The sequence below is a fragment of the Glycine max genome, chromosome 9, assembly GCF_000004515.6.
Source record: "Glycine max cultivar Williams 82 chromosome 9, Glycine_max_v4.0, whole genome shotgun sequence".
Lineage (NCBI taxonomy): Eukaryota > Viridiplantae > Streptophyta > Magnoliopsida > Fabales > Fabaceae > Glycine > Glycine max.
The window spans coordinates 18,706,483-18,725,661 of record NC_038245.2 but is presented as its reverse complement, the minus strand read 5'-3'; the positions used below and the strand labels follow the sequence as shown (position 1 = coordinate 18,725,661).

The 19,179-nt window shown below is 34.2% G+C and overlaps 1 protein-coding gene and 1 pseudogene across 1 annotated transcript; both read left to right on the top strand.

The window, feature by feature from the left end:
• Positions 1-7,663: 7,663 nt before the first annotated feature.
• On the top strand, positions 7,664-8,968 carry LOC100792983 (uncharacterized; annotated as a pseudogene).
• Positions 8,969-9,407: 439 nt separating this feature from the next.
• LOC100814793 (BRE domain-containing protein) lies at positions 9,408-16,129 on the top strand. The gene is made up of 13 exons (NM_001367443.1): positions 9,408-9,587; positions 9,676-9,766; positions 9,944-10,124; positions 10,206-10,296; positions 11,604-11,639; positions 11,763-11,861; positions 11,946-12,076; positions 12,188-12,236; positions 12,364-12,453; positions 12,540-12,593; positions 14,993-15,058; positions 15,555-15,652; positions 15,753-16,129. The coding sequence occupies exons 1-13, from the start codon at positions 9,501-9,503 to the stop codon at positions 15,814-15,816; spliced, it is 1,137 nt and encodes a 378-aa protein (NP_001354372.1). The 5' UTR covers positions 9,408-9,500; the 3' UTR covers positions 15,817-16,129.
• Positions 16,130-19,179: the final 3,050 nt, after the last annotated feature.

Below are 19,179 nucleotides of genomic sequence, written 5' to 3'. Positions count from 1 at the left end.
TTTTGGGGTCTAGGGTTCATGGTATTGTGTTTAGAGTTTTGGGTTTTGGGTTCAGGGTTCAGTTTTTAGTGTTAGGGTTATGGTTCAGGGTTTATGGTTTAGCGTTTGGGTTTAGGGTTTAGGGTTGGCGGTTAACAGGTCATCCAAATATGTTCGCAGCCATTAAGAGTGTGCTACATTCGAAAATAAGTAATGAAATAAAAAACTATAGTACGCAAACGAAAATAACTAATGTTACTAACCAACGGTTGCATTGAAGATAACAAAGTAATTACATTGAAGACAACTTAAACCAATACAAGACTTTGTTTTTCATACATAAATCAATTAAATGAACAACTCCCACGCTCAGATTGCATTGGACATCGTCGCCAGTTGTGCCCTTCTGCTTCACATCTACTACATTTTCACCGGTGCTCAGACGGTTCAAGCCAATCCATCTCATTCCTTATCCTTGTTGATTTTGGCTAACCTTTCGCATGATTTGTAGTTGGGTCAGGGATAAGTGTCCATGCGTCGTTAGAAGGAGGAATAGCCGCTTCATTCCCAAGAGGCCACCATTGTGCGGAGTAAGCTTTTAAGATGTGCTCATTTGTGTAAACAACATCTATATATTGGTAGTAGTTCATGCTCACGTAACCACAAACTGCAATAATGTGTGAACATAGATAGTGAAGCGCAGAATGCCTTCCGCATTGACAATGATGACCATTCAAGTTAACTGCCCACTTTTGTCCGCCACGTTGCGTTATATGGTTGAAGGTCTCCTCTACTTCAATCCGTGTGGAGTGGATATCATACACGCGAACGATGTGTGAACAAGCTTGTTCTTGATTTTTTCTAAGTTCTTTAACAAGCTTTGAACAATATACTTGTCATTCATTTAACTGTTTTTGGGCTTGGCAGCCACTCTCAACAAAGTACTTTCGACACCTACTGTACATTGATTTGACCAATGCTGTTATGGGAATGTTGTGACAATCCTTCAAAACCTTATTGATACATTCTGAGAGGTTGGTTGTCATGTGGCCATATCGACGTCCTTCTCTATCATAAGCCATCGTCCATTTTTTCTTTAAAATGCGATCAATCCATGTTGCTATGGCTGGACTCAGTTGACGAAATTTTTCTAAATTTTGATAAAAAAATGTGCTTGCAAGGAGTGTAGGCTGCATAAAATTAGTTATGAATAACAATTTTAACTATATATGAAAGTTAAATAAACATGACCATCAAATATGAAATCTTACCCAATTTCTTCAACATTTCTTTTTCTTTGGCATTATTGAATTTGCGATTGAAATTGCTTGCTATGTGTCGGACGCAGTAAACATGATAACCGTGGGGAGGTTGCCAACCAAGTGCTTCGTTAGCCACAACAGACTTTATACTCGCATGATGATCAGATATGAGACAAATACCATTTTTATCTGTGACGTATTCACGCAAGTGTGCCAAAAACCATGACCACGCTGTTAACGTCTCACCTTCGACCACGGCGAATGCTAAAGGAAGGACACCACCATTTCCATCTTGTGATGTGGCCATTAAGAGGGTCCCACGGTATTTGCCGTACAAATGTGTACCGTCAACTTGTATGATTGGCTTACAGTACTTGAAAGCCTCTTTACATTGACCAAAAGTCCAAAAAACTCTATGAAATTGACGGTGTTCGTGACTAACCATATTCTCAATGATAAAGTTGTCATGTAGTATTTGAAAATATGATCTAGGAGAATGATTTTGCATGTGTGTTAGCCACGACGAAAGTTTCGCATATGACTCATCCCAATCGCCATATTCAATTGCAATGGTTTTCTGTTTCGCCAACCAAGCTTTTTTGTACGACACCTTATACACAAATTCATTGTTAATCCTCTCTTGAATCAAAAAAACTTTTATTGATGGATCTTCTCTGATCATGTCTGTCAATAACATAACAAAATTTAAATGACAATTAACAAAAAATTAACATAATATGAACATAAAACACGTACCTACTACACAAGTGGCAATTAAATCTAAATCAAGTTTCTGGTGATCTTGTGTCATGGTCATATTCAGACATGTGTGTGGTCCACCCCATTGTGTGACTTTCCACGTATCTGTTTTTTTAGATAAAATTGCCCTCATATGGAAAGGGCAACGACACTCTACACTTTTATTCAAGCAACAAATCACATACTTGTTCGATTTGCTTTCAACAACTTTGAAACTTTGATGCACCTTCATAACATATTGTTTGACTGCATTTTTTATCGCATCATTACTATCAAATTCCATGCAAACATATAATTCTTCGCCAACATTAAAGGTCGACGGCATCTCCAAACCGCAAATGTCCTCCTCATCAGGATAACTCCAGTTGATATTGTTATAATGCAAAGCATCATTCCAAAATGGATTTTCAATTCCTTGTGCACTTAACAGTTCAAAATAAAAATTCAAATCATACTTATTTAGCATTAAATACAATTGTCATCAAATAATAAATGTATTGTCTAATTTTTTTATACAACAAACTATACCTTCTGTTGGGTGAACAATTCTTACTGGTTGAATCATGTCAATGACTTCATCGTCTGTATTAGATATACCGTCAACACTGTCATCTTCGTCTAAAGACTCTTCAACGTATGAGTTAGACACAAGATAATCATCATCATCATCATCATCTTCGTCAATATGTAAATTGCTCATATTTGTTGGCAGTTGTGTCTCATCATTAGATAAATAATTTCCACATGATATAAGCGAATTTGCAGAATGAAACATTGAATCACCAGCCACATCCTTTTCTATGTACAATTCCAGAACTGACATTTGTTCTTGTTGTTTAAAACTTTCCAGCATCGTTTCAACGTCTTCGTCATCACAAATTTGCAAGGCAATATATTTTCTTGACACTAAAAATCTACAACTGATAGCAAAAATAATTTCATTATTTTGTAACTTTACCTTATCTCTAATTTTTTTCTTCAAAACATTTAAACTAATTCTACGTTTAATCTGAATCGCTTTTTTACTGCCTTCAAATATTACACCATCATTATCTTCATATACCCTTCCATTGAAATACAACACTCTTATAACCAAATTCATCTTGTACCTACAAAAACAATATTTTAACACATCAAATAAATTATAAAATGGGTATCACAAAAAGTCATTGCTGGAACTTCAAAACAAAACTTTATTTTAATAAAAAATTAACTTCAAATCAATTTCACATTAAGACACTTTAAAAACATTAACGATTTCAATATCGTAATTTTAAACTAATCAAGATGTAATCAAAATTATTAATTTTAAATAAATTTCACATCAACACACTTAAATAACACGAACGATTTTATAAAAATTTAAATTCAAACTAATAAAATATAATCACAAAAGGTCCCTTAATTGGAACTTCACATTCAAATTTTCTTTTAAAAAAAATTAATTAACTTCAAATTAATTTCATGGGAGACACTTAAAAAAAATGAACAATTTCAACATAGTAATTTTAAAGACAAAATAATTCATGAACGAAGTTAGTAGTATAAATAATTAATCTTAACAATAATAACTTTAAAATGGAAAAAGGTAATTACAAAATTACTACAAATATAGTAAAATAAATATGATACGAGAAAAAACAAAGCATCAAATAACACTTTCAAGTTGAACACTTATAAATTTTTAACACACCAACAAACCAACCTAATCTAATTAAAATAATACTACAACTTCATATTAAAAAAGATCGTACTCAAAATACTTACTTCAAATAAATTGATCTACAATTTTTTTTTTATTCAAAGTTCAAACGTTCATTAATTTTTAACACACTAATAAATCATCAACACCAACCTAATCTAATTAAAAATAATAATACAAATTTTATATTCAAAATATTTTATTTTGACTGAAAATATTTTCTTCAAATAAACATTGTTACACAATTTTTGTTTTATTTTTTACATTTAAACACACACTAACAAGCCTATCAAATATAAAATCTAATTTAATTTTATTTTTAAAAATACTTCAAATTGAATCTTTATTCCAACATAACAAAATAACTTACAAAAAATATTTGATACCACAGAAATTTCCAAAGCCACGAAAACGAAAGCAAAACCAAGTTGAAAGGGAAAACAACTGAAAAAAATGATGAAGCAGATGGTGTATTTAAACACCCTAAAACGCCAAAGCTGTTGGCGTTTTCTATATTCTCGCCAACGGTAATTGCGCTTCTCCCTGCTACTGCTCTCCCTGTCACAGCTGAAAAGCTGCTGCTCTCCCTGCCATAGTTGAAAAGCTGCACCTACACGTAAGTCGCCAGTTTGACTGGCGCCATGCTCAAGTCGCCATTGATGCTGGCGTCTCCAACGCCACGTAGCCAAAAGGGAAGGTGCTGGTGGGAATGGCGACACCAGCGCCACGTGCCAAGCCACGTCCTCGCCGAAAGCGCCAATGGTGGTGGCGCCATGCATGGGTCTACGTGAAAATAGAGCACCCCTCAGGAATATGTTTAGAAACAACCCCATTTGGGGAATAAGTTTCTAAAAGAGCACCAGTTTGGGTAATTTGCCGCATCAACAACATTGCAAACCAACAATACAATAGTTTTAATGAAACAAAATTAGGATCAAGAAGCCCAATTGTTTCAAACCGTACAAGCCTAATCGATCTATTCGATTTTAAATCCCAACATCACAAACGATATACATAGTTCAAATTAACGAAAGCAAGATAAGAAGAGTGTCCTAGACCATATCAATGTATTAAGTATAAAATAAATAAATACATTATTTCTGATTAGATAAAAAAAATGTCACACATTAATTAATCAAATAATTAATAAGATGAAAAAGTAATTAAATAGAAATTTTTTTATAAGTTTCAATAATTTTAAAGATAATTTTAATAAAATAATATAAATTATTAATAAATTTAATATTACTATCGAATTTTTTAAAATTGACATAGTATTTTTTTATCAATAAAATAAAAAAACAGTAGCAAAAAGTTTTTAAAACACTTAATTGAGCCAAAGTTTACTAAGAGCATCTCCAATTCAAGTTTCTTCCCAGGTGCTTAACGGGAAGAAACCGTTTCTTAATTTTTTTTGCATTGGAACAAGTTGACGTGGCAGAGTGCATTTCTTCATGGCTGAGAATCGTTTCTTATATAAGAAACCATACTTAACAATTAAAAAAATAATTTTCTCAGACATAACAAATATGTAAACAATAAAAAATTGATTTTCTTAGCTTCAACAAGAGGGAAAATAAAATTGTCAAGGGAAGAACATGGAACATATATACTCGTTGAACAACCGCAATAAATCCCAACAATCATAAAATTAGAAAAAAAAGTTATTTAAATTCATATTCAAGCAAAACAGTAAAGGAAAAAAAATGGAGAAACCAAACGCAATCAAGGTGAAGGCAAACGCACCAAGACGGAGACGAGACCATGGCCGGAGACACGACATGCAACCGTAATGGAGACGAGAGATGCGACCATGGCCGGAGACACAACCATGGCCGGAGACGAGACCATTTTTGGAGACCCGACCATGTGCTTCATTGTTGATGCCAGCAAAGGTGACGCGAGACGCTACCATGGCCAGAGGTGGTGACGCAAAGTGAAGGTGAGACCACGGGAAGGTGTTGCGGTGGTGGCCGGAGGTGTTGACGAATGTGGCCATGGAGGAGAGGAAGAAGATAGAGAGGAGGAGAGGGGGAAGCTTCTGGAGGTGTTGTTGGAGAGATAAAAAAAGTTTACCGTGAAAAGAAGAAAAGACGTGCTGGAGAGAGAAAAACAATTATCGAGAAAAGAAGTAGGTAGCTTTTTAATGAGGTGAGACGATCTGGACCGTCCATGTTATTAATGAGGATGAATCTGAACCGTTGAACAATTGAGATAATTAATTAAGAAAGATTTTGACTATTGATGGAAATGTTACCATTGCTATTGACCGTTGATTTGAAAATAATACCGTTGAAGTGCAGAGCTATGGAAATGTTTTCACTTTGCTTATTCACTATAAATTTATGCACGGAACAACATATTTTCACCGTTCTTGTACTACTAATTTTTTTGTTGCTATCAAGTGTCAATTTTTCTCTCTCTCTAAAATGGATCCTAATCAGTATAATTATCAATGTTACTATAATTATTTGCAAAACCAATCACTCCCTACCAATGAAAATTCTCAAAATCCATCGCAATATATTATGTATCGACCACCTAAAAGCAGTAAAAAATTTCAAAATCCACCGCAATATGTTATGTGTCCACCACCACCTCCTACCAGTGAAAATTCTCAAAATCCACTACAGTATATTATGTATCCACCACCCCCACACATTTGGTATATGCATCCTTCACTCAATGTAGAGCCACCTACTAGTGGTAGTTCTCAAAATCCACAAATTTATAGTCAACCATCAACTCCCACCAACTCAAACACATGTTATAGGCCTTCTTTATCCAATATTGTGTTCCCTAGCAATGAAATTGAATCATCCGTCGGTGTAGACGATATTCAACTAGATGAAGGAGATGAAAATTCAAGTGGAAAAAAAAGTCCTACCGCATTCTCGGTCACGGAAGATGTGATTCTCGTCTGATCATGGTTGAATGTATCAAAGGATTCAATTATAGGAGTCGACCAAACATCAAAGAATATTGGGCAAGGATAAAAAATGCGTACAATAATGACGATGTGCATCAAAGTGGACAATTTTGTGAAAGAAGCTGGACTCAATTAAAATCTCGGTGGAACAGGATCCATCCTCCCGTTCAAAAGTTTAATGGGTGCTACAAACAAGCAGATAAACATAGGAGAAGTGAAAGTTCAGAGAAGGATATTTTGGCTGATGCTCATATGATTTACTCACAAGATACAGGTAAAAAATTTGAGATTGAGCATGCTTGGTTGTTGTTGAAAGATCAACCAAAATTTGATGCAGAATTTATGTCAAAGTGTTCAAAAAGAACAAAGGTTTCTACTTCTGGAAATTACTTGTTGTCTTCTAACCTAGAGACACCCATTGAAGTCGAAGAATATGATACGCCATCACCAATGTCTCGCCCAATTGGACAAAAAGCAACAAAAAGGAAAAGCAAAGGGAAAGAATGTCCTAACACTCTCGATTTATCTGGCATAGAAAGTGTAATGAAGGACAAAAATATGAACACATCAAAACTTATTCAATTAAAGGAGGCACAGGAAAAGCGTCTGCAAGAACATGAACGACGTATGGAGTATGAAATCCTCATGAAGGATACTTCCAACATGTCTGAACAACAACGCAAAGACCACGAAAAGTATTGTGACCATATTAGGAAAAAACTAGGATATTAAATTTTTAGTTCTTACGCTAATGTTGTGTTTGATATTTAATTTTAGCAATATAGGTATTTGTTGTGTCTTAAATTCAGAATTTTATGTTGTAAAACTAGTGTTATGAAAATAGTTGTTATAAAATTGGTCATTACAAACTAGCTGTTGAAAAACTAGCCGTTGAAAACTAGTCGTTGAAAAACTAGCCGTTGATAAACTAGCTGTTACTAATGAAGCTATATAAATGTTCAATGTTTCATTATTTTGACATACTCTCATACAATATTTCTCTCTTATTTCAAACACTTTGGTTACCATATAATGGATCCAACCATCGATTTAGATGAAGTTTTAGATCAAATGATAGATGAGGAATTAGAAGATAATAGCGATGAAGAAATCATTAGGTTGATACTTGAGAGCCAACAACAACTACATGGCAACACCACTAGCCGTAGCCAAAGAAGAAGAGTGGTACATCGTAATCGTGAAGAAGGTCATCATCGATTGTTCAATGACTATTTTTCAGAAAATCCTGTGTACACAGAGATTCAATTTCGGAGAAGGTTTTGTATGCGAAGGCATGTGTTTCTCTGAATTGTAAATGCACTCAGCAACCATGATGAATACTTTCAAATGAGGGTCGATGCACTACGTCGAAAAGGCTTATCTCCATTGCAGAAGTGCACAACTACTATTCATATATTGGCTTATGGATCACCTGCTGACAGTGTCGATGAATACGTTCGAATTGGTGAAACCACTGCAGTGGAATGCTTGGAGCGATTTGTATTAGGCATCTGCACCATATTTGGGAATGAATACTTGAGGAGACCAAATAATGAAGACATCAAACGCCTACTACAAATGGGAGCAGCACATGGATTTCCAGGTATGTTAGGTTCCATTGGTTGTATGCACTGGGAATGGAAAAATTGTCCAGTTGCTTGGAAAGGTCAATTTTGTCGAGATGATCATCGCAACCCAACAATCATTCTTGAAGCCGTGGCATCACAAGATTTATGGATTTGGCATGCATTTTTTGGAACCGCCGGTTCAAATAATGACATTACTGTGTTAAATGGATCTAATGTGTTTGATGAAGTTTTGTGAGGACGTGTGCCCACAGTGCAATTCATGGTGAATAAAACCTAATATAATATGTGATACTATTTAGCAGATGACATTTATCCAGACTTTGTCACGTTTATGAAGACCATCTCAATGTCACAAGGAGAAAAACGAAAATTATTTGCACAACGACAAGAATCGGCAAGAAAGGATGTAGAATGAGCGTTTGGAGTGCTCCAGTCTCGATTTGCAATTATACGTGGTCCGTCACGTTTTTTGGATGTTGGTAAAATGAAGAATATCATCTATGCATGCATCATATTGCATAACATGATTATTGAGGACGAACGTGACACATATCAAAATAATATTGATTACGATAGTGTAGGTAATAACACTTCAACATTCAAAGTATCTTTAGGTGCTCACCCTAGTATCAGATCAACATACTTTCAGAGGAGAGCACAATTTCTTGACAAACAAAAACACTGCCAACTTCAAGCAGATTTAGTTGAACATATTTAGGAATGTTTCAGAAATAAAAATAAGAATTAATTTAATGTAATATTTTTTGTTTTTCATAATTATGTTTTTTATTTCAATGTCATTGTATTTAAATATCTATTATTATGTAAAAATGTATTTTTTATTGTTACACATTTCCTTTAAATGTTATGTAATTTTTTATTTTTAATTTATATTTAATATTTTTTTATTTATTCATATTTATTATTTGTATACATAAAAATTGAAAAAATGAATTAATTATTTTATTGGAATAATAATTAAATTATAATAAAATAATTTAAATGTTTAAATTTTTTACTGTTTCTTATTATTTCTTGCATTGAAATAAAATTTTATATGGATTTCTTATAAATAACATGATACAGCAGAACCATACAAAATAATGCGAAAACCACAAAAAAATAATTAAGAAACCATATATAAATTTCTTGAATTGAAAATGCTATAAGAATTCTATATTTTGGCTCAATAAGTGTGGAATGGAATTACTCTGAATACAATTTTGACTAGAATAAGTGCAGCACAGAGAGAAGTGCGAATCAGAGAGAGAAAGAGAGGCATGGCTGCTGCAGGTCCAGAAAACGTCCCTCCTTTCATCGCCGCTCAGCTTAGCCACCTCCTCTCCCACTTCGGTCTTACAGTCAAGGCAATAATCAATCAAATCAATTCTCTCTCTTTCCATTTCCACCCCCATTCCTATTCCCCAAACACTAACACTTTCTTTTCTTTCTCAGGTTGAACAAATGTGGTCGAGTGACAAATACAACTCCACCCCCCTCGATCGCTTCACCCTCCTCATCCCCTACTGCTTAGACTTCATCAAATGTATGCATTCTTCTATCAATCTTTCTTATCTGCAAATGTTTGTTTTCTCAGCAGAGAGAATCAAACCTACAATCTTTTCCCTCTTCCATTCTCGCTCGACCATCTAACCCACCTTATATCTTTTTTCTTTCAATTGGGAACCAAACCTTGACGACGACAAGGGTTTCTTTGTTTCAGGGGATGTTATATACGACGCGGAATCTCCGAACACCGCCCCCGACGTTATCTTTAGCCCCGAAGACGACGATTTCCACCCCTTTCACATGTTTCCTTCCTCCTCGGAACCCGCTAATAACTGTTTGTCTGATTGGAACTACAAAGACCCCACGCGTCTCTTAACCCTAATTCAGTACTTGAGGTCTTTTTTTTTTTTTTTCTTTTACAGTTCTTGGTTGTGGTGGTTTTGTTTTGACATTCATTTTTCTTGCTGCCTTTACAGGGATCAATATGTGCTTTATCAGAGGAAGCGCGTCGGAGAAGTTGACGACGACCGGTTGACATTCGAAATCAGTACTATCTTGTCCAGGGAGGTAATTTGATTTCAATTTTCTTCATTTGAGGATATTCTGAAATTTTGAGTTTCTGTGGTAACTTTAAGCATTGCAGTATTAGAGTATGTTGTGTTTTGGCTTGCTGATTCCGTAATCTCTGTAGATTTTTATGTTGCACATATGTGGTAATTAACTTCAGCATGTATTTGCAGTTAGTTAGTTTAGTGTTGAAGGTTGTTGAACATTTGGTTACGACAGATTTAGATAACTGTAACTGATTCTTTTAGGACCACTGTGTGGATAAGAGTTTCCATTGTATTCAAGGCAGGTTAATCAATTTTGAGTTTAGTTCTCCTTCTTAGAATGCTGGTTTTATTTCAACATCTTCAATTTTCTCCTGATGCAAACCTCTTTTCATACAAACTGTATTTAGCTGACATCATTCTGAACATGTGTCTCTTTCCAAGTCTCAACCATGCTTTAGGAGTTTATTTTTTAACAAACGAGAAAGTAAGAGAAAATTAAATCATGATTGAGAGTTGGAGAGAGCCACGTGTTTGGAATGATGTTTAGCTAAATACAGTTTGTGTGAAAGAGGTTTGCATCAGGAAATTTTTTATATTCTATAATGCTTCTTATGTCATGCCAATAAATGTTTTTTTTTTTTCATTTACATTTGTTCCTGAGCATGGTTGGGATTGACTGTGTGGTGGCACTGGCGGTTAGACGGTAGCGTACTTGACAGTGGTGAAGTAAAAATTGCAGACTAAACAAGAAACCAGGGTCCTGTATTAATTTTATCAAGAGATTGTGGTAAATGACTGTCAGATATTATATATGGATGAAAACATTTATGATATGCCACCAGATTAATTATATCCCTTCGAATTTAGGTTAAATCTAGCTCAACCCCGAAAGCTAGGACTAGGTGTGTGTTTGTTTTTCCATTCAACACCCCCCTAATGGACGTTCAAGGAGAAGTAACAATTTGTTGCTTCTCTCAAAACGGTGCTTTGGAACGTGTGCCCATGGAATGAAACAGTAAAACAAACATAGCAGATATCTATGAATGGTCCAGTAACAGATGTAGGCTAGAATCTGATACCACCCTTCCATCAAATCTTGATGTTTGATAGATATTACCTAGCTGAACCTTCCTAATGAGGTGTCCTTGTTCTTTTATGTGTCTTTGATTTGACTCTGTAAACAGTTATTGGTGTTATTAGCGTGTGCAGTCTGTGGATTGAAAAACACATCTGAATTTTGGATTATACTTTGTTTAATGGGTAAAATTGACCTTTTACATAAATTGAAAACATTACCTGATTGAAATTGTTCTTCTGCAGGGAATAGAAATGCATATGAGTTCTGGTGCTGAGAAGGTATTTCTTCAGAAAAAAATGTCCTAATATTTCTATGATCTACTCATGGATGGATGACCAAATTAATGTAGCCTTTGGCCTATATTCTTGACTTGACTTCTGTGACTTTACATTTTAGTATAGTCAGAGGAGGTTAAATTTGCTGTGCCCCTACTGGACATGAATATAAACAAGATGGTGGCTTGCTGTCCCTGGAGATATTCCCAGAGGATATACTTACAGGTTTCTTTTGTTTATTTCTTTAAATATTCTTTTGAATTTTTTCACTCGCTTTCATACAAACAACTTATGATATGTTGAACCTAGGTTGTATATCCTGTTGGAAGAAAATATATGTCAGTGCCTTCAGCTCCTCGCCTGAAGTTAGTATCTTCTCCTGAGCTGAAAGCTGTATTTTCCATTGATGATGTCAAGCTACCTCCTTGGTTGGACGGGATGTAAGCTTTCCAATTTTTTTATTATTGTGTTTGTCCCACACCGATGCATATACAAGATTGAGATAGTTTTTGATAATATTTTTGCTTTTATGATTGATCTGTTTTGCAAAGGTGCTTGGCAGAATATCTTCCAAATCTAGAAGAATATCTTGGGAAACAGGTTAGCTGACATTATCGTTACTGTGTCTGTGTATTTTTTTATTAGTTTAATATGCACTTTCTAGCTTAATGAACATCCTCGTTTATGTTAAAACTAATACAAATGATTAAATATGCTTTGAACTTAGGTCTTAGAGGCTGTTTCATTAATTGAAGTTAGAAGGCACTTCATTGAAGCATTATCCAGTCCGTTAGGAAGGCCAGTTGAAGCTGATGCTGTATCTTCCCGTGACACTTATTCTCAAATTGCTAGGGTTGCTTTGTTTTTGTATTAATTGCTAACTTCTAATTTTTCTGTTTCTAGGTCTTTTGCAGGAAGGCAACTTTTCTTGCTGCATCTGGTGTTTTCTCATTCCTGGTAATATATGACACTCATTACTTGATGTCTGTGTATTTGTTGTGATAGAAGCTTGCTTTTGAAAAATTAAAATGTTTCCCCATGAAATTTATCACATAATTTAATGTGATATCTTCTGTCAGTTAATGACATTGGTAACAGTAACATGTGACCAGGGTAGGGCAGAAATCTATTGTTGGTATCTTTCTTTTGATTTGACGGGAGTCTCATGTCTGGCCAAAAGAGAAAATTGAGTAAATTGCACTCACATTTCTTGAGGTATAGAGTAAGACAGTATGTGTGGTGTTCATTTTAGAATTACCCACTTGCCCCTAGTTTTTTCACTGACATGAAAAAATTCTCTTACTGTCTGTTAGCCTCGAAACTGGAAAAATTCTACCAGTTGTAGGTATATCATCATCAAATAACAAGATAATATTACCTCTTATTTTCATAACCCATTTCTTGAAAAACCGGTCCAAGTAATTTCCTATCACTTTGTTGTAGATTAGTGCAGAGCATGGCTCTATGTGTGAATGATGTGGCCATTTAGAGATTGTGGATGTTATGTAATATGTATGCTGCTATTGAGCAAGTTGCTAGGTTGAAGATCAGTGCCTAAGGATCATTACTATTAGCAACAATATTGTCTCTTTCATGTGCTGAAATTCATCAATGTACTAAATAATGAAGACTCACAGACTTTCTTTTCCTTGTTGGATGAGATTCTTCTAATGAATGGGGCTCATTTGCAGAAGCAGAAGAAATACCATGTAACTTAAATGTTGGGATCCAATTGCAAGATATGTAATATGTATGCTGCTGTTGAGCAAGTTGCAAGGTTGAAAATCAGTGCCTAAGGATCATTACTATTAGCAACAACATTGTCTCTGCAGAAATTCATCAATGTACTAAATGATGGAGACTCAGAGACTTTCTTTTCCTTGTTGGATGAGATTCTTTTAATGAATGGGGCTCATTTGCAGAAGCAGAAGAAATACTGTGTAACATAAATGTTGGGATCCAATTGCAAGATATGGGACTTGAGTCCCACATTGGAAGTAATGAGATTCTAGTGTGGGTTTCATAAGACCTTGGGCTCTCTGACTACAATGATTAACTTTTGTGGTATGATTCGCTCAAAGTTCTTATCAATTGGTATTAGAGCTTTCCAATTATGTCTCTCACAAAAGAGTGCCGAGGGTGGTTACATCGACATTGCACTGTTCAGTCAGGACTAGTCAAAAGGGTTGTGCATAGCCAGCCTACAAGGGCACTAGGGCTGCAGAGTATGGTGGGATGTTAGGATCCATTTGCAATGTATGGGACTTGAGTCCCACTTTAGAAGTATGAGATTCTTGTGTGGTGTTTATAAAGACTTGAGCTCTCCACCTACAATGGTTAGCTTTTGTGGTGTGGTTCTCCTATGGTACTTATCAATGGTCACTTCTGTTCCAAATTGAATACAACAAAAGCCTCTTCTTTTTTAACATGGTGAGGGTTGGCATCAAGGATCAAATGAGGCTGTACTCTGTCAAAAACTATTTTCAGAAAGGCCATTTAGATCATGGACCAAACTAATCATCCTATTCAGATAACCCATAAAACCACTATAATATCTGCAAAAAAGTCTAATTGCTACTTGTTGTAAAATTTCCTCCTTATTATCTAACTTCTTTTCTCTGAGTTTCATGTCATGCATATTGAAAAGATGCTGCCTGGTTTATTTGACACAGCCATGTATTTTTTCACAAAAAGATGGCTTGCATATCATAGTATGATAGAACAAGAGGAAATCTGACAATTTTCAAGTTTGACAATGATTCCTAAAAGTATTTGACCTGAATGCTATTAGTTATTTGGGTACTGTCTGGAGGAAATACCATTGTATGACAGAACAAGAGGAACAATAGAGGAAATATTCAGTGTTGGTTAGATATAACTGGTCTACATGCAAGCTTGGCAGTGCCAAAGGCCCAAAAAACATTCATTCATTCTGTGCCCAGAATAGTTGCTAACAAAATATATAGTGAAAATGCACAAGAGAGAGAAGGATAGAGGCGCAGCTGTGTGTGTGTGTTAGAAGTTTTGCAATTTCCCTTAACTCTGTTTTTCAATACAAACTACTAGGAAGGGTATTGCTATTTACAGACAAGAGGGGTACCAAATGTACTCTTAACCTCATGAGAGTATTATACATGCTAAATCGTATTTAACTAATATCAGTGTTTCTGGGCTGGTCATCCATACATGTGGTACTGCCTGTAATTATGAAGTTGAATACTTGAATTCAGTCTTCTGATAGTTTTATGTTCCAAGGCTCATGCTGATATCTTGTATGAATTTTTTCTTCATTTCATAAGTTATCGTAGTTATTGATTTTTCACTTGACCAAAATTCCGATGGTTTTGTTTATTTAGGTACACCTCCTAATTCCAACTCAATTTCCAAAGCAACAGCCGGCTATTATGCTTCAAAGTTCACAGGTTACATTTGTTTCCACTTTCCTACATGTTTTTGTTTGAAAAGTTAAGATTGAGCATTATCTTTCGTATAGGGATGAAGGTGACAGATAAATAAGCTGTTTATACTCAAGTTGCTGCAAAATGTCAAATGTCTAACACTGAATTCTTCCGGTTACGTAGTTAATGTACATAAGTCTGGTGACCTCATTGTATGTTTACCAGGGTATAGTTTTTATATACCCACTCGTATATATTTTGTTGGAGATAGTAAGGAAATGTCTATACTCTATTTTGAAAATATTGATAATATATAGATCTAGAAACTATTGTGCTCTTTTTCTTTAAAGAATTATTGCATTGTACTTTAAATGGTTAATTGGTAAGGTAAGTGATTATTCGTCTCTCCTCACAAATTATTTTGTTAGGATGACTTAGCTGGATAGTAGGAAAAAATGTATGTTTCTGACGTAATCTTGATGTACAATACAAGTGATTTCCTTGTTACCTTTTTATGTAGCATTTTAATTCGCAAATGGCACCTATGAAGTCACGTGTTATGTCTGATTATCCATGGAGTCCGAGATGGGAACCATCAATGATGGCTGAGCGTATTTGGTGAGTGTTTTTGTTATTATTTGCTTGATTTTTGCCATTATGCTAACACTTCTTTTCTTGTTCCTGCATTGTTGAGCTAAAATATGAATCGTTTCTACAGTGATTTTCTGGCAGATGAGGCCTTGAACTTCAAGAGACAATGCAGTGAGGGCCAAGTTCAGTAGTAACAAGGCCATGGCATGTTCAGCTCAATCCCAATGTCGTGGCAATCTCTAGACCTGTTCATTGGAAATGTCTTTTTGCTCCTCTTTGTCAACGCAATTTATTTTGGATCCAGTTTAAATGAATTGCCATGGGAATTTTTCTTGTATTTTCACCATCGTCAAATTTTTGTATCTCGTAGTGTATGTTCTTTTGACAAAAAAATTTACTAGGATGAATGGCCTTGGTATACTTATCGAAAGGCTTAAATATGTTTTTGGTTCCTGATAAATATCTATTTTTTGCGTTTGGTCCCTAATAAATTCTTCTTTTGGATCAGGTCCCTAATATTTGAAAAATTGTCTTAAGTTCCTATTGTTAGTCTGAAATCGTTATCTGTTTTCGCTCTTCATATCTTATCTCCTTCCTTCATGGGTGCTTCTACCATCACAATCTTGTTTGTTTTCTGTTTCTTCATATATGACGCCTCTCTCTTCATATCTCATCTCCTTCCTTTATGGGTGCTTCTCTTCTTCAGATTTGATGCTTCTTTCTTTCGATCTCATCGCCTTTGCTCCATAGCTGCAAAACCAACATCCATCTCCATCACCATCGTTGATTCATGAGGTTAGGGATGATGAAGGGAGTGAGGTGTAGTGGAGAAGGATGGAGGCAACAAAAGAGAAGATGTGTGTTGTGGAAGCTGCGAAGAAGCGTGGTGCATTGCTGATGGGAACGAGGTCATGCGGTTTTATTGCTTGGGTTTTGCCAACAATGGGCCCTACGAAGGTGGTGGCTATGCATGGTCATTTTCGGAGGAGGGGCGATGATTTGCACTTTTTCCAGTGAAATCCACCAAACAAAATCGATTTTGTTTTTCTTGCTTTCATATTCAAATTTGTTGTTACTATTGATATGGTTTGATGTTTTTTGTGGGGATTTTGATTTTTTTTTGTGTGGAGATATGTTCAAGTCGGTGTTTTTGTTTTCTCGATTTTGTGGTTTGATGTTCAAATTGGGATTCTATTTTCTTGGTGGCACAATGGTGGGATATGTGAAAGATGAAGGGTGATGGAGACAAATAAAAGAATGAAGAAAGGGACAAAACATGAAAAGGACAAAAGTAAAAAAAAAAAAAAATCTTGACTGTCATTTTAAAAGATAAAAAATATAACATGGAGAAACACAAAAATAAAACGTCATTTTTTACTTAAAAAAAAACTTTTTTACTTGTAATCCTACTCAAATAAAGATTACATGTGACATGTCTATGTGCCTGTTAAAGTAAAAAATGCAATTGTTTATTAGAGATTAAACGTGGCGGATAACATATTCCCATTAATGGTAGGAATCTTGAACAATTTTTTTAAAATATTTGAGACTCATCCCGAAACAAAAATTTATTAGGAATCAAACACAAAAAATGAATATTTATTAATAACCAAAAACATACTTAAGTCTCATAAAAAAGACATATCAACATAAGAAAGGATATATAGGTAATTTTTCTTCTTTTAATATTTCATCGATATGATTTTATTAATGATTATAAATGTCTTAGCTTTATTATTTTTGTTAGGATTCTAGAAAAAAATGAGATTATTTTATTGTTATTTTCCATAAAAAAAATTGTGAAATAGAAACCAAAATGAAACAAAATGTGTTTATCATTATAAATGAAGATAAATGGACTAAGTCAGGAATAACAAATAACTATTCATTAACGTACTCGTAATTTTTAAAAAAAAATAAAAATATGCAAGCCACATTTGATTAATCGCAGTTCATAGAAGTTTTTTTTTTTTACAAAACTTATTAATTTTTAAGTAACATTTGATTGTCTATTCAAACATTATCTTATTTTACTCCAAGCCTCTAACGATGATTTGTTTAACATATTTTAAACAAGTTTACTCCTATTTGTTTCCTTTCTCTTGAATGAGAGTTAATTTTAACATTTACTTCATTTTTTCTTTTCATTGAGCAACTTATTAATAACTATTAAGCCAGGCACATTGCTATTTGTTGGAAAACATCGTGGTGGTTTGTGGATTTGGCTCTGTTAAAAGAAGTTAATTGTTTATTAGAAAATTAACAGGAGATAATTGTGATGAAATTATATACAATGGTTTTTAAACTTAATCTTTGAGACAAATTGTCCTAATGAGACTCCTTTTAGAAAGTATTTCTCACAATGGGTCTGTTTCAAAACAATTTACAACATGAGTATGCTATTTTACGTAAAATACATGTAAACCACTAGTGTTACTGGCGAGAAGCCCCTCCGTGCAACACGTGGCGAAAACGCCACTGCCACTGACGGAATAGCCAGTGGTCTCGTTGCTTGTGCTGGCGATATAGCCGTGCACTGGATGTAACCAGTTTGACTGGCGATTTGCAGTAGACACAGTGTATTTCACCATTACGAATGGCGAAATACTTTCGTACGGAAAATTTTTTGAACTTGAAAACGGTTGTAACTTTTGTTAAGAATGTTCGTTTGAGACCCATAATATGTCAAAATGCTCGAAATAAATTGAGGAATCCCAATTTTCTACAAAAGTATTTCGCCATTCGTAATGGCGAAATACACTGTGCCTGCTGCAAATCGCCAGTCAAACAGACTACATCCAGTGCATGGCTATATCGCCAGCACAAGCAGCAAGACCACTTGGCTATTCCGCCAGTGACAATAGCATTTTTGCCACGTGTTGCACGCAGGGGCTTCTTGCCAGTAACACTGGCGGTTTGCATGTATTTTACGTAAAATAACAAATTCATGTTGTAAATTATTTTGAAACAGACTCATCGTGGGAAATACTTTCTAAAAGGAGTCCATTAGGGCAATTTACCTACTCTCCTATTTTTATATAGTTTTAATCATTGGAATAATTGATGTGGCATTTCTTGTTTAAGAATAAGTAGTATAATAGTTTTTCATATGATAATTGTAGAACTTATTTTAGGCCAAAGGTAATTTTTTTTTAAAAAAATTATCATTTGAGAGTAGATTTTAAATTAATATTTATTTGAGGTAAGTCATAACACTTTTTTTTAATTTTTTTTAATATTCAAGTCATAAAAAATTTTATGATTTTTTTTAAAATACAACTTTAAAATTATAAGTTTTTGTTTTTGTTTTTACAACTTTAAAGTCATAAAGAAATTTTTTTTTGTTTTTTTATATTGAAGTGGTAAATTAGTTTACGTTTTCAATTTTGTTTTTTAAAATTGTAAATAATTTATTTATTTTAATAATTTAAACAATTAATGTATGTTTTTATTTTACTTTATTTAATATTTTCTATATTTTTTATATGATTTTATTTAATATTTTTTTAATATTATTTTATTTAATATTTTTATATGGTTGTATTTAATATTTT

Excerpts from the sequence above, each read along its gene's own strand:
- LOC100814793 (NM_001367443.1), top strand. The coding sequence starts at position 9,501 with ATGGCTGCTGCAGGTCCAGAAAACGTCCCTCCTTTCATCGCCGCTCAG. Across the intron at positions 9,588-9,675 it reads ACTTCGGTCTTACAGTCAAG|GTTGAACAAATGTGGTCGAG; the intron begins GCAATAATCAAT and ends TTTCTTTCTCAG. Across the intron at positions 10,297-11,603 it reads GTACTATCTTGTCCAGGGAG|GGAATAGAAATGCATATGAG; the intron begins GTAATTTGATTT and ends GTTCTTCTGCAG.